Source organism: Pantherophis guttatus, chromosome 1 (genome assembly GCF_059756535.1).
Source record: "Pantherophis guttatus breed Tessera chromosome 1, ASM5975653v1, whole genome shotgun sequence".
In the NCBI taxonomy this organism is placed as follows: domain Eukaryota; kingdom Metazoa; phylum Chordata; class Lepidosauria; order Squamata; family Colubridae; genus Pantherophis; species Pantherophis guttatus.
The window spans coordinates 257,599,509-257,612,942 of NC_142063.1; the positions used below are offsets into that span (position 1 = coordinate 257,599,509).

A 13,434-nucleotide genomic window follows, 5' to 3' on the forward strand; every position below is an offset into this window, starting at 1 on the left:
AGGATAATGATGATGATAATGATGAGGCTAATTGTAGACTACTGTTTTCTTTCATATATAAAGTTTTTAGAAAATGTTCATTTTCAATTTTTACTTTAAAGTATGACCAACTCAGAGGAGTCTGTGCACTTTTATGAAGCAAATAACAGTAATAGTGTTTGTTTTTCTTTTTTCTTTTGTTGTTTAATAGATCTATGGAAATGCAGGATCTAGCGAGTCCTCATAATCTTGTGGGAAGCAGTGAAGCACCAGGTAGTTCTAAACTGGACAAATCTAATCTTAGCACCACATCTGTTACCACAAATGGAACAGGCGGTGAGTGAAAATCTACCTCTTTCAGTTTAAATCTAGAAAATGGCATTTGCTGAGGGGCAATAATCAGATTCTTAAAAAAGCTGAAAAATTTAAATAAGTATGCATTATTTTTTTTAAAAAATCCATTAAATATGAGGTAGTAAGAGCTATATAATTGTATTTTGTTTGTTTTTTTACTGAATAGTGTCTTATTGTATAATTTAAAAATATATATTCGATGGTCTTCTGAGTACCCTAGCTATTGCAGATCTAAGCTTTTCTTCCATTTCATTTCCAGTATGACACTAATACCTTTCATATTGTTTGTATTGTACATTGGGCCTGTTTTCATATTTTTGTATTATAATCCCATTAAGGTTTTCCAAATTTGCTACTTCACTTCAAATAGGTGAAATTTGTACACATTCATTGCTTCAAGCCCTATTCCCAGCTTCCTCTCAGCTATCTTCCTCCTGCTGCTGACGTGGCTGAGATTGCTGAAGGCTCTGCATCTTCAGCCCTGGCACTGCCGCTGAGAAGTGCTGCTGTGCAGAGCCAAAAAGGCAGAGATGGGGGTTTGATAGCTGGATGAGGGAAGGTCAAGAGGAAGCCAAGGAAGCAATCCCTTACCTTAACTTCATGTGAAGCTTTGCCTGAGGACTGTATTGCTCAGCAATGGAAATTCCAGTCCTAATTTCTGTCATAACTCGAAGAATACTTATACTACATACATTGAATTTTATATGAAAGTATTTGTTTATTTTATGTATCCAACAATATGAGTCAAAGAGATTTGTTTTGAGAACTCTGATTCCTGAAAACATGCTAATAACTCAGGCCATTTTTCATGGAATCTAAAAACATACTACTGAAAATAAGAGATTATTTTAACTTGTATAGGTCTATCTGCTTGCCTGAAAGCAACACAGAGATCAAAGCTGTATGTGAGCAAATATCCCGATGTTAAGGCAGTGTGTGATTTTTTTTTTATCCTGAAAAATATTAATTTACATTAAGGAGATCTTCAGACAATGAAACACTGTATACCATTTCAATTCTCAGGAGACAACATGACTGTTTTAAACACTGCAGACTGGTTGTTGAGTTGCAGCACTCCTTCTTCTGCAACAAGTATGAGCAATCCTAGCATAATGCATGTGTGTGGTTGGGTTGATGATTCATTGTGTTGAGCATCTGATAATTTGCTTTATTGTTTTTGCTTCATGCATCCCCTTCTATTTCTAGAAATCTTTCTATAAATATTGTACAAGGAAGTTGTAAGATTTTGTTGTAACAGACTTTCTGCTATATTTTACATCAATATAAAGTATATAAAATAAATTAAAACAAAGAGAAGCAGACACAATTTTAGCCTCTGGTACGAAAAAGTAACATTGTGCATGGAAGAGAATGGATCTGTGTACCACACACAAATTGTTATAATATTAATGGGGGTCCAATATAATGCTAACTACTGATATCAAAAATATTTGGAGAAATTAAGAGCAGCTGTGAGATTTTGGAATCACCAGAACTGGGAATGTTCTATCTTTAGTTCTGAATGGAGATATAGTTCCCCTTCAGAAGAAGAATTTTCTTTATCTCACAGCCAATCATTGTGCTAGGAACACCTTACATGTAGACTACTGCAATGCATTGCACATGAGGCTACCCCTGAAAACAATTTGGAAGCTTCACCTGGTCCAGAATGCAATACCCAGAATTACAGATATGCCATATCATGCCCATGTAACACCTTTGCTTCACACAATAGTTATGAGTAGATTTCTAGATGCAATTCAAGGTTCTTTTGATTAGCTATAAATAGGGCCTGATTATTTAAGAGACCTTCTATCTTCTATAGTTTCTGTCCATAGGTAAGATCAGAATTGGCATGCACCAGGCTGTTGAAACCTGAGAAATGTGTTTCTCTGTCACAATGTCTATCCCCTGAACCATGCTTCCCTCTGAGGTCCGTTGTGCCTTCCCATGACCATATTTATAACAGCCTTCAAGGCTTTGGGTTAGACTAGATGATGGATACTCTGTTATATTATTTTTAGAATGAACGGTCTTTCTTCTTCTGCAAGACTGTCATTTTTTATTTTTACCTTTTTTGATTAATGATTTTATTGCCACCAGAGCCATCATGGAATTGGATATCCTTATAAATTTAATAATAAATAAAATAAAATAAATACGGTCAAATATACCTCAGTAAAATCTATAGTAAACGTAGTTTAGAAATTCCTTCCTCAGATTTCCTGAGAAAGGAAAATAATTCTGAGGAAGAAAAATAATTAATTATTTTAATTAAGCTACAATTTTATTTAATCATGTATTATCTGAGTAAAAGCTGGAAATTGAATTGCTAATTTATTTATATCTAATTATCACTTCCTTTCTCTTCTGGACTGCCTATAAAATAGAGGTTGGAATTGCAGTTAACAACAATATAGATAATTTATACTTATGAACCTAAAATTATTTTTACTTTACCCTTTCATTTTGAAAAGCAATCCATAATAAATAATCTGTGATTTAAAGTTATCTTTCTTTACTAGAGAAAAATTTTATCTTGGCTCTGATATAAACTGTAGTTAGTTAAAATGGAAGCAAAAAAATGCTATTTAAGTTTATAATCTAAGGTTTTACAAACATGAAACTAGGTTTCTAGAGAAACTGCCATATTATTGTGCCATATTATTGATATGCAAAACACATGCTACAGACATAGATATGAAAAATCTCAATTAAAACACAAAGGTTAAACACCATATGCACATTATGTTTTATGTGGAGACTTTGGGGCTAGACTTGTTTTAGTCTATTTTACTCTTAAGACAGGGGTCTCCAAACTTGGTAAATTTAAGACGTGTGGACTTCCAACTCCCAGAATTCCTCAGCCAGCATGCAGGTTTAAAACCCCTGCTCTAAGACATAGATCACTCTGGAAGAACAAATTTTAGAAATCAAAAGGAGGTGGGATCAAGAACCTGAAAATGAAAGGGAAAACAAACAAAAAAATAGTCTTGAAAAGCCGTGTCTCTTTTTGTTAGAGGGATATTTGAGAAATGTAGCGTAAGTACTTCTAGCTTTCTCCGTTGATCAAAATCAAATAATATTCAGTTTAAATGAATAAATGTTAGCATTTTTAATTTTAAAAAGTAGTGCATGGTTTTAAAGCTATGGTTCTATGGCTGAAGGTTATTCTAAGAATCTTACTAATTTTTTTCATTGTGTGTATAGTTTGACATATCTTAAATTTACTTACTTTTTGCTTTAGTTGACATGATATATGTAAATATAGAAATACAATCTCACATCTGCTCATTCTTCTATACAGTGTCTCTTCTTGCAGTCAAAACAGAGCCTATGAACAGTAATGACTCAACAACAACAAGTGGAGATGGATCTCTTGATAATTTTACTGGGTCAGGTAAAACACATTATTTGCTCACAATACTGCATGTAGATCTATATCTATAGTTTTTCAAACTATTCTTTACAAAAATAAACAGTAAATCGTCTAATGCATGGGAAAATATGCCGGCAGTTAGTTTGTACCATTCTTATTACCTTGCTTAACAAAATGCCTATACCAGTATATCTGATGACAAGCTTTTCTGCTACTAAAGTTAAATATAATGAATGATAGTAACAGTAATGACAGAAGAATTTAGGGGAAGTATAATTTTGCCTACGGACAGCTTTCCACAATTATTGTCTCACAGATTATAACACACTAAAATCAGTTTCTATGCCCTATCTTTCCACAATATAAAATATTGTGGAAATAAATATGAAATAGCAGAATTTAATATTTAAAATTATTTATTTTATTAAACAAAATTAAGTATAAAATTATTATTAAAAGTTGCAAATATCACCCAGATAGCAAGGAAGCAGAAGAATTTCTGGTTTAAGTTCATAAAAAGAACCTCATTCATCTAAGAAATATTCTAATGTTTAAAATATAAAGAAATACAAAAACAGTTTCGGGATAATATGGGAAGTTGGCTTGGCTGTATGTAGTTACAATACATTTAAAAATTTTTGTGAGCAGCCATTTTAAGTTCATACTTCTCACAAAACTTAGAATTGTATACTGTAATGTAATTACTTATAACTTTTTCTACTGCTTACAAAACCTTGCCTATCATTCTTCTGGGCTTCAAAAGCCATTTAAAATATTTTCAACATTTAAAAAAATTTAAAAGAGCATTTAAAGTCTACAATATTTAGAGTTTATTTTAAAGTCATATATTAAACAGATATTTAGATGCTTGTAAAGAGGGAGTCAAAAATTGTCAATATACCCAGCGAAAAGTTTTGATTTTCTTTCATTGTCAGCCCATTCATATCTTATCCCATATTGCTTTTGAAATTAACCGTGTTTCTTGAAATGCCATGAAGCTGAAGTGGAAGAGATTTAATTATGGTTAAGTAAATAAACGTGATATTCAGATAATTTTGCTCCAGAAACTAAAGGTCTTAAGTACATGGCACTTACTTCATGATTCTTTGGTTCCTGCCTAAAGTGTGTTTTGCAAAATGATTAGGAATTGCTACCTATCTGTAAAATGCTAAAGGCTGGCATATTGAAAAAAGGAAACTACTTTGAAGTAAAAGTATGATTGATTAGACTAAGGGATTTTTCAGGGCTACCTTTTGTACAGTGCTTTTATCTTTTTGAAAGTGAATGAAATGCAGATGGCTTAATAAAGACACTCTATGTTAGAGGGCTGATACGGAATGGCTTTGAAAGGTTTCGTTCACATTTTGGTATATATATATTTGGAACACATTTGCCGTAGCCAAGACAGATGGTTAGACGAAAGAGAAACTTGACATTTTTTGGAATCAGTCCAGGCTACGCAATATTCTTGAACGATTTTAATAGAATATGATTATCATCATTTAAGCTTCTGCAGAAAAATACAGCTGCTCTTTGTGTGGGCATGTATGCAATTGATAGTTATCCCTACTGGTGCGTTTTCGGTATAAAATTAAATGAATGTATTGCTTTCTAAAGAAAAATTAGTACTGCTTTCACTCTCACCTCATGAAATATTGTATTTTTATATGTGGAAGTAATAAGATAAATACTGTCAACATAAGCCAGAATCCATTGCCCTAGCTAAGACTAAGAACAACACTATTAACAAAAATCCAAAGAAATATGAAAATATTTTCATGAATCCTTTCAACAGTATTAGCAGGGGGATGAGATATGTCAAACTAGCCAGTGACAAAAAGTAGTGTTACAGATCCAAAATGAGCAGCGTCTATGATCCCACACTGATTTTATCATTTTGATTTAAGTAACATGGGCTTGTAGATACCCATGCTTCATTTTATTTATTTTAAACTAGTTTTCTTTGGAACATATAGTTCTGTGCCATTCAGCACAAGAGCTTTTGAATCTGAATTCAATGTGAAAAGTAGATGACGTTGCCTGGGAACCAATTGTTAAAATTGTATTGGACTAATAAAATCACTTGTGTAAACTTCAGCAATTCCATTTTGTGGCCCCACTATTTTAGCCCTGCAAAAATCAGTTTTAAAAAGTTGAAAACACATGTAACAGAAATCACATACTTTCTGAACTCATTGCTACAAATACAGAGCATTATGCTTACACCCCATAATGCATATTATGCTGTCTTATGAGCAAGCTTCTCTGTTAACATTAATGAATTCATTCTGCATGGCATCATATGAATAGTTAAACATAAAAGTCAGGAATGCTATGTGCACCAAATCTTACACTAGAGTAACTGGATAATAGTCATTTCCCCACCTGTTGCCCACCTGTATAATCCACACATCTGGAGAGTGCCAGGATGGGGGAAAAACCTACTGGCATAGTTGCTGTGCACATATATAACATGATGTTGTGCATGGTGGTTGTGGATTTGCTGTTCCCATTGCTCTTAAATCAGGGATCTGTGGTAAATGGTGGGTTTTGCTGACTCTTACTCCCATATGATTTCCACCCAATTCTTTGTTATTCTGTAGTTCGTGTTAATTTTATGAAACAAAATAAGATATGTGGTAGAAGTCTCGAGCAACTAAGGAGAGATGAAAATTGAATATACAACTGGTTTGAATATAAATGCTTTCTAATAAAACAAATCTAAGTTGTAAAATATTACTTATGAAGTATTCATCAGTATGGCAAGTAACTGCACAAAAATTATATTCCATAAATGCTTGATTTTTCTTCCAGATTTTAGTTAAGATTTATTTCCATAAAATGTCTTCCATTCAAGCTTTTCATTGGTAATCTTAGCACAGCTTCATATGATAAAGTTTATTTATTTATAGGATTTATATGGCTGCCTATCTTATGGAATGACTCTAGGCCGTTCATAACAATCCATAAAATGCATAGTAAAAAATAACAGTATTCTTTTCCCCCTGGGCACCAGATCAGAGGTGGTATTCAGCAGTTCGAGCTGGCAGCGGAAATCATGGGTGGGCCTGCCCCCGCTCTATGCCATCCTATTTAGGCACGTTTTTGAGGCCGGGCGTATGCATGGAAGGCACATGTGTGAGCAAAGCGCATGCGCGGAAGGACAGGTGCACATGCAGAAGGCAGGAGCATGCCTGAAATGGGCGTGCACACGAAGCGAGCACGTGCGGCAAACTGGTAGTAACATAATGTGAAACTCACTGCTGCACCAGACCTATCATCCTCATAGTTCAACCCCATCCTAGACTAATGCTTGGGAAAAGAGCCAGGTCTTCACAGACCTCTGGTAGGCTAAGAGTGGAGGGATCCCTTTAATCTCAGGATGTTTGAAAGGACTAGGATGGTCATCAGGAAGACATGCCTCCAAGGTCTAATCCATTAGGATGGGAAAGAAGAAGAGATGGGCCCACAAGTAACCTGGCTATATGCTATACAGAGTTTTAAAGATGACAACTAACACCTTGAATTGCACCCAGGAAGCCAGCAGTGTTGTTATTCAGGTGAACCACAGGACACCTCAGCTGTGCATGCCGGACATTTTGAAGCTGTGTGACTTTCAAGGGCAGCCCCATGTACAACACATTTCAGTAATCCAAACAGGAGCAGAATATGGCATGGCCTCCCAGTCCAGGAATAGTATTTGAAAAGTATTTATTTGTATCTTTATGAAAACTTGTTCTGCTTAAATGCATCTACCAAACTAAATATGATCATAAAAAGTAAGACATTGTATAGATTAGTTATTTGTTTCCAGGTATAAATTGTGAAGAATAACACAATGCTACCAATTTTATTTAAAGCATTCAAAAAAATTAAGCCTTTTTAAAAAATTTCAATAGCTGATAAATTGAACCTTGTAAATGCTTTCTATTTTACAGTGATAACAAGTAGTGGCTACAGTCCAAGATCTTCACATCAATACTCACCACAGCTATATCCCTCCAAGTTAGTGTGCATGTATATTTTAATATGTTATTTGTATATCAGTTTCTGCAAGTACGTTATTTAAAAATTGGCTTAAATTTAGGAACCACATTGGATTTGCATAAAATACATAGTTATATGAAGATTTACACTTTGACCCAGTTTAAACTCATTGCTTGCTAGATTAAATGTCATTAATGTTAGAGTGATTTATATGAAGAATCAAAGTTTTAAAATTATGAGTTATGTGCACTGGATAATTATTTTCTGGATTTGTATACTCCAATCATAACTACTACAACTATCCAGAAAGCACACATGCTTGGAAGATGATGAAATCCTCCTGATTGAATCTGGGGCGCATAGACTAGGCTAGGGGAAGTAATGGTGACAAGAATGGCCCTGTATTGTATATATCTTTAAATCTTGTTATGGTTACGCATAACTCTCTATTAATCTTATTTTTGTATCTTTGCATTGGATGATAGTTGTAAAAGATTTTGAGTTTCATGTGTAAATCAATTACCCATACATAAATTTCCTCACTACTTAAGTGCATAATAAAACCATTGCTATTCCCCAGGACATTTGATATCTTAGAACTGTGTTGCAGAACTTATGGTCTTTGTTATATTATTGTATGTACTTTATTGTTTTAATGTGTCTATACTATATTTATAGAAGTTTTAATCCATTATTGCATTTGTAGGTAATTTTATTGATAGAAATACATTAACCTATATAATAAAATAGATTACAATTTATACTTAAATTACTTAATTTAGTTTAAACCATTTATTTTTCATTCATCTAATTTTTCCTGACAAATGTATGTTTGTCAAATGTTAGCCTTTGATGCATTAATTTTCAGAACCGTATCCCTTGATGTATCCTGCAGTCAATCTAGTATTTACTATAAATGGTTCAATTTCTTGGCTAGTAGCACAGCACCATCTCCATACAAACTTACTTCCATATTCATGTCCCCAATCAATGCACCCCTAACATCACTGTAGCCATTCTTTTTACATTTAATTTTTAAATACCTAAACCAAAAATTTGTTCTATTCAGTGTTGAGTAACAGAATAACCGATTATTGGTTAACCGAATGACCGAATAACCGAATTAATAACCGAATGACTGAATGAATAACCGAATGATCGAATAACTGAATGACCTTGGAGGTCTTCTAATCCAACCTCCTGCTCAGGCAGGAAACCCTATAGCCGTGATGGCGAACCTATGGCACGTGTGCCACAGGTGGCACATAGCCATATTGGTTGGCACATGAGCTCACCTCTGGCACACATGTGCGCACTGGGCAGCTGATTTTCGGGCCTTCTGGGCCCACTGGGAGTCGGCAAACAGGCCATTTCTGGCTTCCGGAGGGCCTCCAGGGAAGTGGGGAAGGCCATTTTCGCCCTCCCCAGGCTCCTAGAAAGGCTCTGGAGCCTGGGGAGGGCGAAAAATGAACCTACCGGGCCCGCTGTGCCATCACATGCCAAAAGCGAGGGAAGCGCGGGGGGTCACACACATGCGCGGTGGTGGGACGCATAGAATTATGGGTGTGGGCACACGTGCGCGCAACCCCCCTGCGCTTCCCCCCATTTTTGGCATGTGATGGCAAAAAGGTTAGCCATCACTGTCCTATAGCATTTCAAACAAATGGTTGCCAGTATTTCTTGAGCACTTCATGTATTGTCATGCATGCATTACTTCATATGTTGTTATCACATTGAACAACCAGCCTTCAACTCCATATTTGGGTAATAAACTCCAAAATTCAAATCTTTACACACTATCATATTTTTTCTATATCAATAAACTTTGTTTATCTAATTTGGACTCATAGACAAAGCGGACTGGAACAGTAAAGATTCTTTCAATTTCCAAGTGTAGATCCATATATATTTTGAAATGCCTCTTAACATCAACACTTGTACCCTAGTCTTAACCTTTACCATTTATTAACACACTGATGTGTTCATATTTTTTTCCTTCGATCATTAATATTAATATTAAATTATACTTTTCAATTCCAACATTTGATATGTTATTGTAAATTTCCTACAATTCTCAAAAATACACTTGCTACCATTCCTTCACTTCAGTTACATTCCTAGTTCTTTCCTTTTACAGTTTAAAGCCTCATGCCCATAGTCAAAACAGTAATTCCAATTTATAAAAACAGTAGTGCTTGCCTAATCTTTCCACACACCAGTGAGAACAGCCATGTCTTCAATGCCTAATGAAAATCTAATAGAGTCTGGATTTATTGAGGGATGTTGTTACACAGGCCCTAGAGAAATCATGATTCCTGGGTTCAATAAGATTCAGTTGTTTAATAGAAGGGATCTGGATCATGCCCTCATTGCTAGACTTAATGGGTGTTAGAAGACAGACAGACCCACAAATAATCTGATTGTTATTCCATGTATGGTTTTATAGGTAATAACCAGCATTTTGAATTCCACTTAGAAGCTCATTGGCTTCTTGCAGAGGAATATGGGTGTAATGAGAAATGCCAAAAGCTGTCCCTACCAGTGCATTCTGGACCAACTGCAGCTTCCAAATGCTTTTCAAGTGCTATTCCATGTAGAACATGTTACAATAATCCACTGGGAGGTGACTGAGGCATGATTGTTTGAATCAACAATCTATGTAGTATCTTATATGACTGATAGTTTTTTCTCCATTTCCTGCTGTTTAGACCCTATCCACATATTCTTTCTACGCCAGCAGCTCAAACAATGTCTGCCTATGCCAGTCAGGCCCAGTATTCAGGAATGCAGCAACCAGCAGTGTATACAGCTTACTCACAGACTGGGCAACCTTACAGTTTACCTGCTTACGGTATTTAACTTCCAGTTGTTCTTTATTTGCTTATGAATATGTTTGACATCATGGAATTTCTTTGTTTCCCCTACCTGCTCCATTGGTAAGAATCAGTTGAACATTAATTTCTTACACAGATTTGGGTGTAATGTTGCCGGGCATCAAGACAGAAAGTGGACTTTCACAAACACAATCACCACTGCAAACTGGGTGTCTTAGTTACAGCCCAGGGTTCTCCACACCACAGCCAGGCCAAGCACCATATTCATACCAAATGCCAGGTGAGTAATTCCTTGTTGTTTTTGAATTTTCTTACAACTCATACATTTCCTACATAATTGGTAAGTGTTGCAAATAAAATTTATTAACTGTCTGAGTCTTTCATTTTTTAAAAAAAGAAAAGTATAATGATCTGAAATTTAAGTTAGATAATTTGGTTGATATTTTTACACATTTAATGTAACTTATTTAAAATTTATAGAAGAGTTATTTACCAAAATTATTAGAAATGATCAAAAATATTATTCATTGATAGTAATAAATCATACTATTAATATGAAAAGATTGATAATGAGAATAATAATGGCAACAATCGTAACTAAAGCCCATATGAAATAGCTTTTGAGAATCCGTACCTTGAGCATATCTCTGTATAATTTGTGCAACTTTTAATTTTCTTGGCCTGGAATATCATGCACAAAATTAATATTTTTAATATTTATGACACTTTTATATTTATGTACCTCTGTATCCTGACAAAAAGTAGCTATAATGGGTTTTTTTAATTTAAACTCTATTCAGTTCCCAAAACTTTCAATAATAAAACGCTTGTAGGTCCAGAGGTATTTGGGAGGGGATGGCATGTGATAAAATGTGTATCACAAGGCAAGTAGCACTTCTTACATATAGTGTAATGACATAAACATTAAAGCACAGACTTTATTTTACGATACCATGATGCATATTCTGTTATTTTGGTTTAGTAATTGGGAATAGAAACGTGAGTAGGATGAACAAGTCTCCACATTAGAACACAACACTGTTTTTCACAGAATCAACAAGGTTAAGCAATATTTTGGTGGTTGAAGATGGTACCTAACATGGCGGGAGGCTTATTGAGGCTGTAAAATGAGTAAAACTACATTACATTAAATATTTGTTCACTCAATTTATATAGTCTCCGAATTCATTTTTATGTGTAATAGGCAGTAAAAATACATAGCAGCCAGGCATGATCAGTCTTCCATACAACCAGGAGATGAGCTCTAACCCACACCTATCCAATTCAACACCAGGTCTTCACGGCCTTATGAAAGGCCAACAAGGATGAGGCCTCTCTAATTTCAGGGGAAATTAAGCAAAAACTCCTCTTCTGGGTCCTGCCAGCTGACACTCCACAGTTGATGGTATCCAGAGCATGTCCTTCCGGCCCAAAATCAAATAGGACTGGTAGAAACAACTTGGGAAATGTAATCCCATAAGTAACCCAGTCCTATGCCATGAAGAACTTTAAAGAAAGCCAATGTACTCATGGGGCAGTGGTTCACATGTGCTGAGTAACTGACATTAATGACTGCCCTCGCCAGCACATTTTACACCAGTTGAAGCTTGCACAAATTGCATCACAGTACTCCAAGTTGCATGTCACAAAGACTACAAGATGTAGTCAAGGCTGAATTTGGAGAAGATTTTCCAGAGTTTCCTTTGTTGCTTTTTTAATAGCAATATGCCTGGTTCAGGGCTCACAATACAATTTTCATATGTTCACACACTAAAAAACCCATGGTTTAAAGCAACTTTGAGGAGAGAGATTTCCAAAAAACAATAAAATGAGATTCTACACAAGCCAAGACAGCAGGCTTCTCCACCTTAGCTGTTAAATATTTGAAGATATCTTTTTGCTGTCCTCACCATGATTCTACTCCTTAACTATTTATGTTGAGAATGTTGGACAGAGATGAGCTACTCTCTGTTTGATATAGATATGGCCATCTTAAATATGGTCACTTCATGAACTAGAAGTTCTCTTAAACCTTGAAACTACATTAAACATCCTGTCCCTCTCAAACCATTATCAATATATTTTTCCAGTACTTTACAACAGCTGTATTAAAGAAAGGGAAAGTCTGGGGATCAAGAAAGGACAAGTTTTGAAACTGAGTAGATTTGTTGATACATAAATGTCTGTTTTCAGTGTTTCTGTGAAGCAAGCTGTTTATGAAAGATGGATATATGGAATATAACAGTTACAAACATTATTGACAGCTTGTTCAATTTTTAAAGTTCATGTTCTTTACAAACAATATTATATACTAAGCTATAGTTAAACATATCAGATTTTCTTTTAAAAAGTTGAAGTTGTGAGATAAATGCATATTTTAATTACATACTTTTAATTTTCATCTGAAAATTTCATTTCTTACTTGTATGAATTTTGAATAATGTATTGCTTAGCTCTTATAGGGAATTATTCTTTTAACTCTAGGTTCTAGTTTTACACCATCCTCCACTATTTATGCAAACAATTCAGTATCAAATTCTACAAACTTCAATAGTTCACAACAGGTATGATTTTTTTTTTCTATAAAGCACAAACTATTATGAAGTTGATTTGGCAATTTATTTGGACAAGACTGTTGTCCTATTTCTATTTTTAGGTTAAAAAAAATTGATGTAGTTTTAAAGGTATTAGTCTTCATTAAAATATTGTTTGTAACATTCTAGGATTATCCATCATATGCAGCTTTCAGCCAAAATCAATATCCACAGTATTATTCAGCATCAACATATGGAGCATACATGACGTCAAATAACACCACAGATGGTACCTCTTCATCCTCATCAACATACCAGCTCCAAGAATCCCTTCCAGGTCTTACTACCCAACCAGGTACCATTCACT

The 13,434-nt window shown here is 34.7% G+C and overlaps 1 protein-coding gene across 9 annotated transcripts in view; it reads left to right on the top strand.

The window, feature by feature from the left end:
* EYA4 (EYA transcriptional coactivator and phosphatase 4) overlaps positions 1-13,434 on the top strand; it is a 101,568-nt gene that overhangs the window by 60,844 nt on the left and 27,290 nt on the right. For 5 of the 9 annotated variants that reach the window (XM_034418839.3, XM_087887164.1, XM_087887177.1 and 2 more), the window contains 8 exons: positions 191-315; positions 1,357-1,425; positions 3,641-3,733; positions 7,651-7,717; positions 10,408-10,550; positions 10,670-10,813; positions 13,018-13,097; positions 13,257-13,422. In XM_034418839.3, coding sequence (XP_034274730.1) covers positions 191-315; positions 1,357-1,425; positions 3,641-3,733; positions 7,651-7,717; positions 10,408-10,550; positions 10,670-10,813; positions 13,018-13,097; positions 13,257-13,422 — 887 coding nt within the window. The remainder of the gene's footprint in view (positions 1-190; positions 316-1,356; positions 1,426-3,640; positions 3,734-7,650; positions 7,718-10,407; positions 10,551-10,669; positions 10,814-13,017; positions 13,098-13,256; positions 13,423-13,434) is intronic. The other 4 variants (XM_087887172.1, XM_087887168.1, XM_087887175.1 and 1 more) reach the window with 1 other exon arrangement.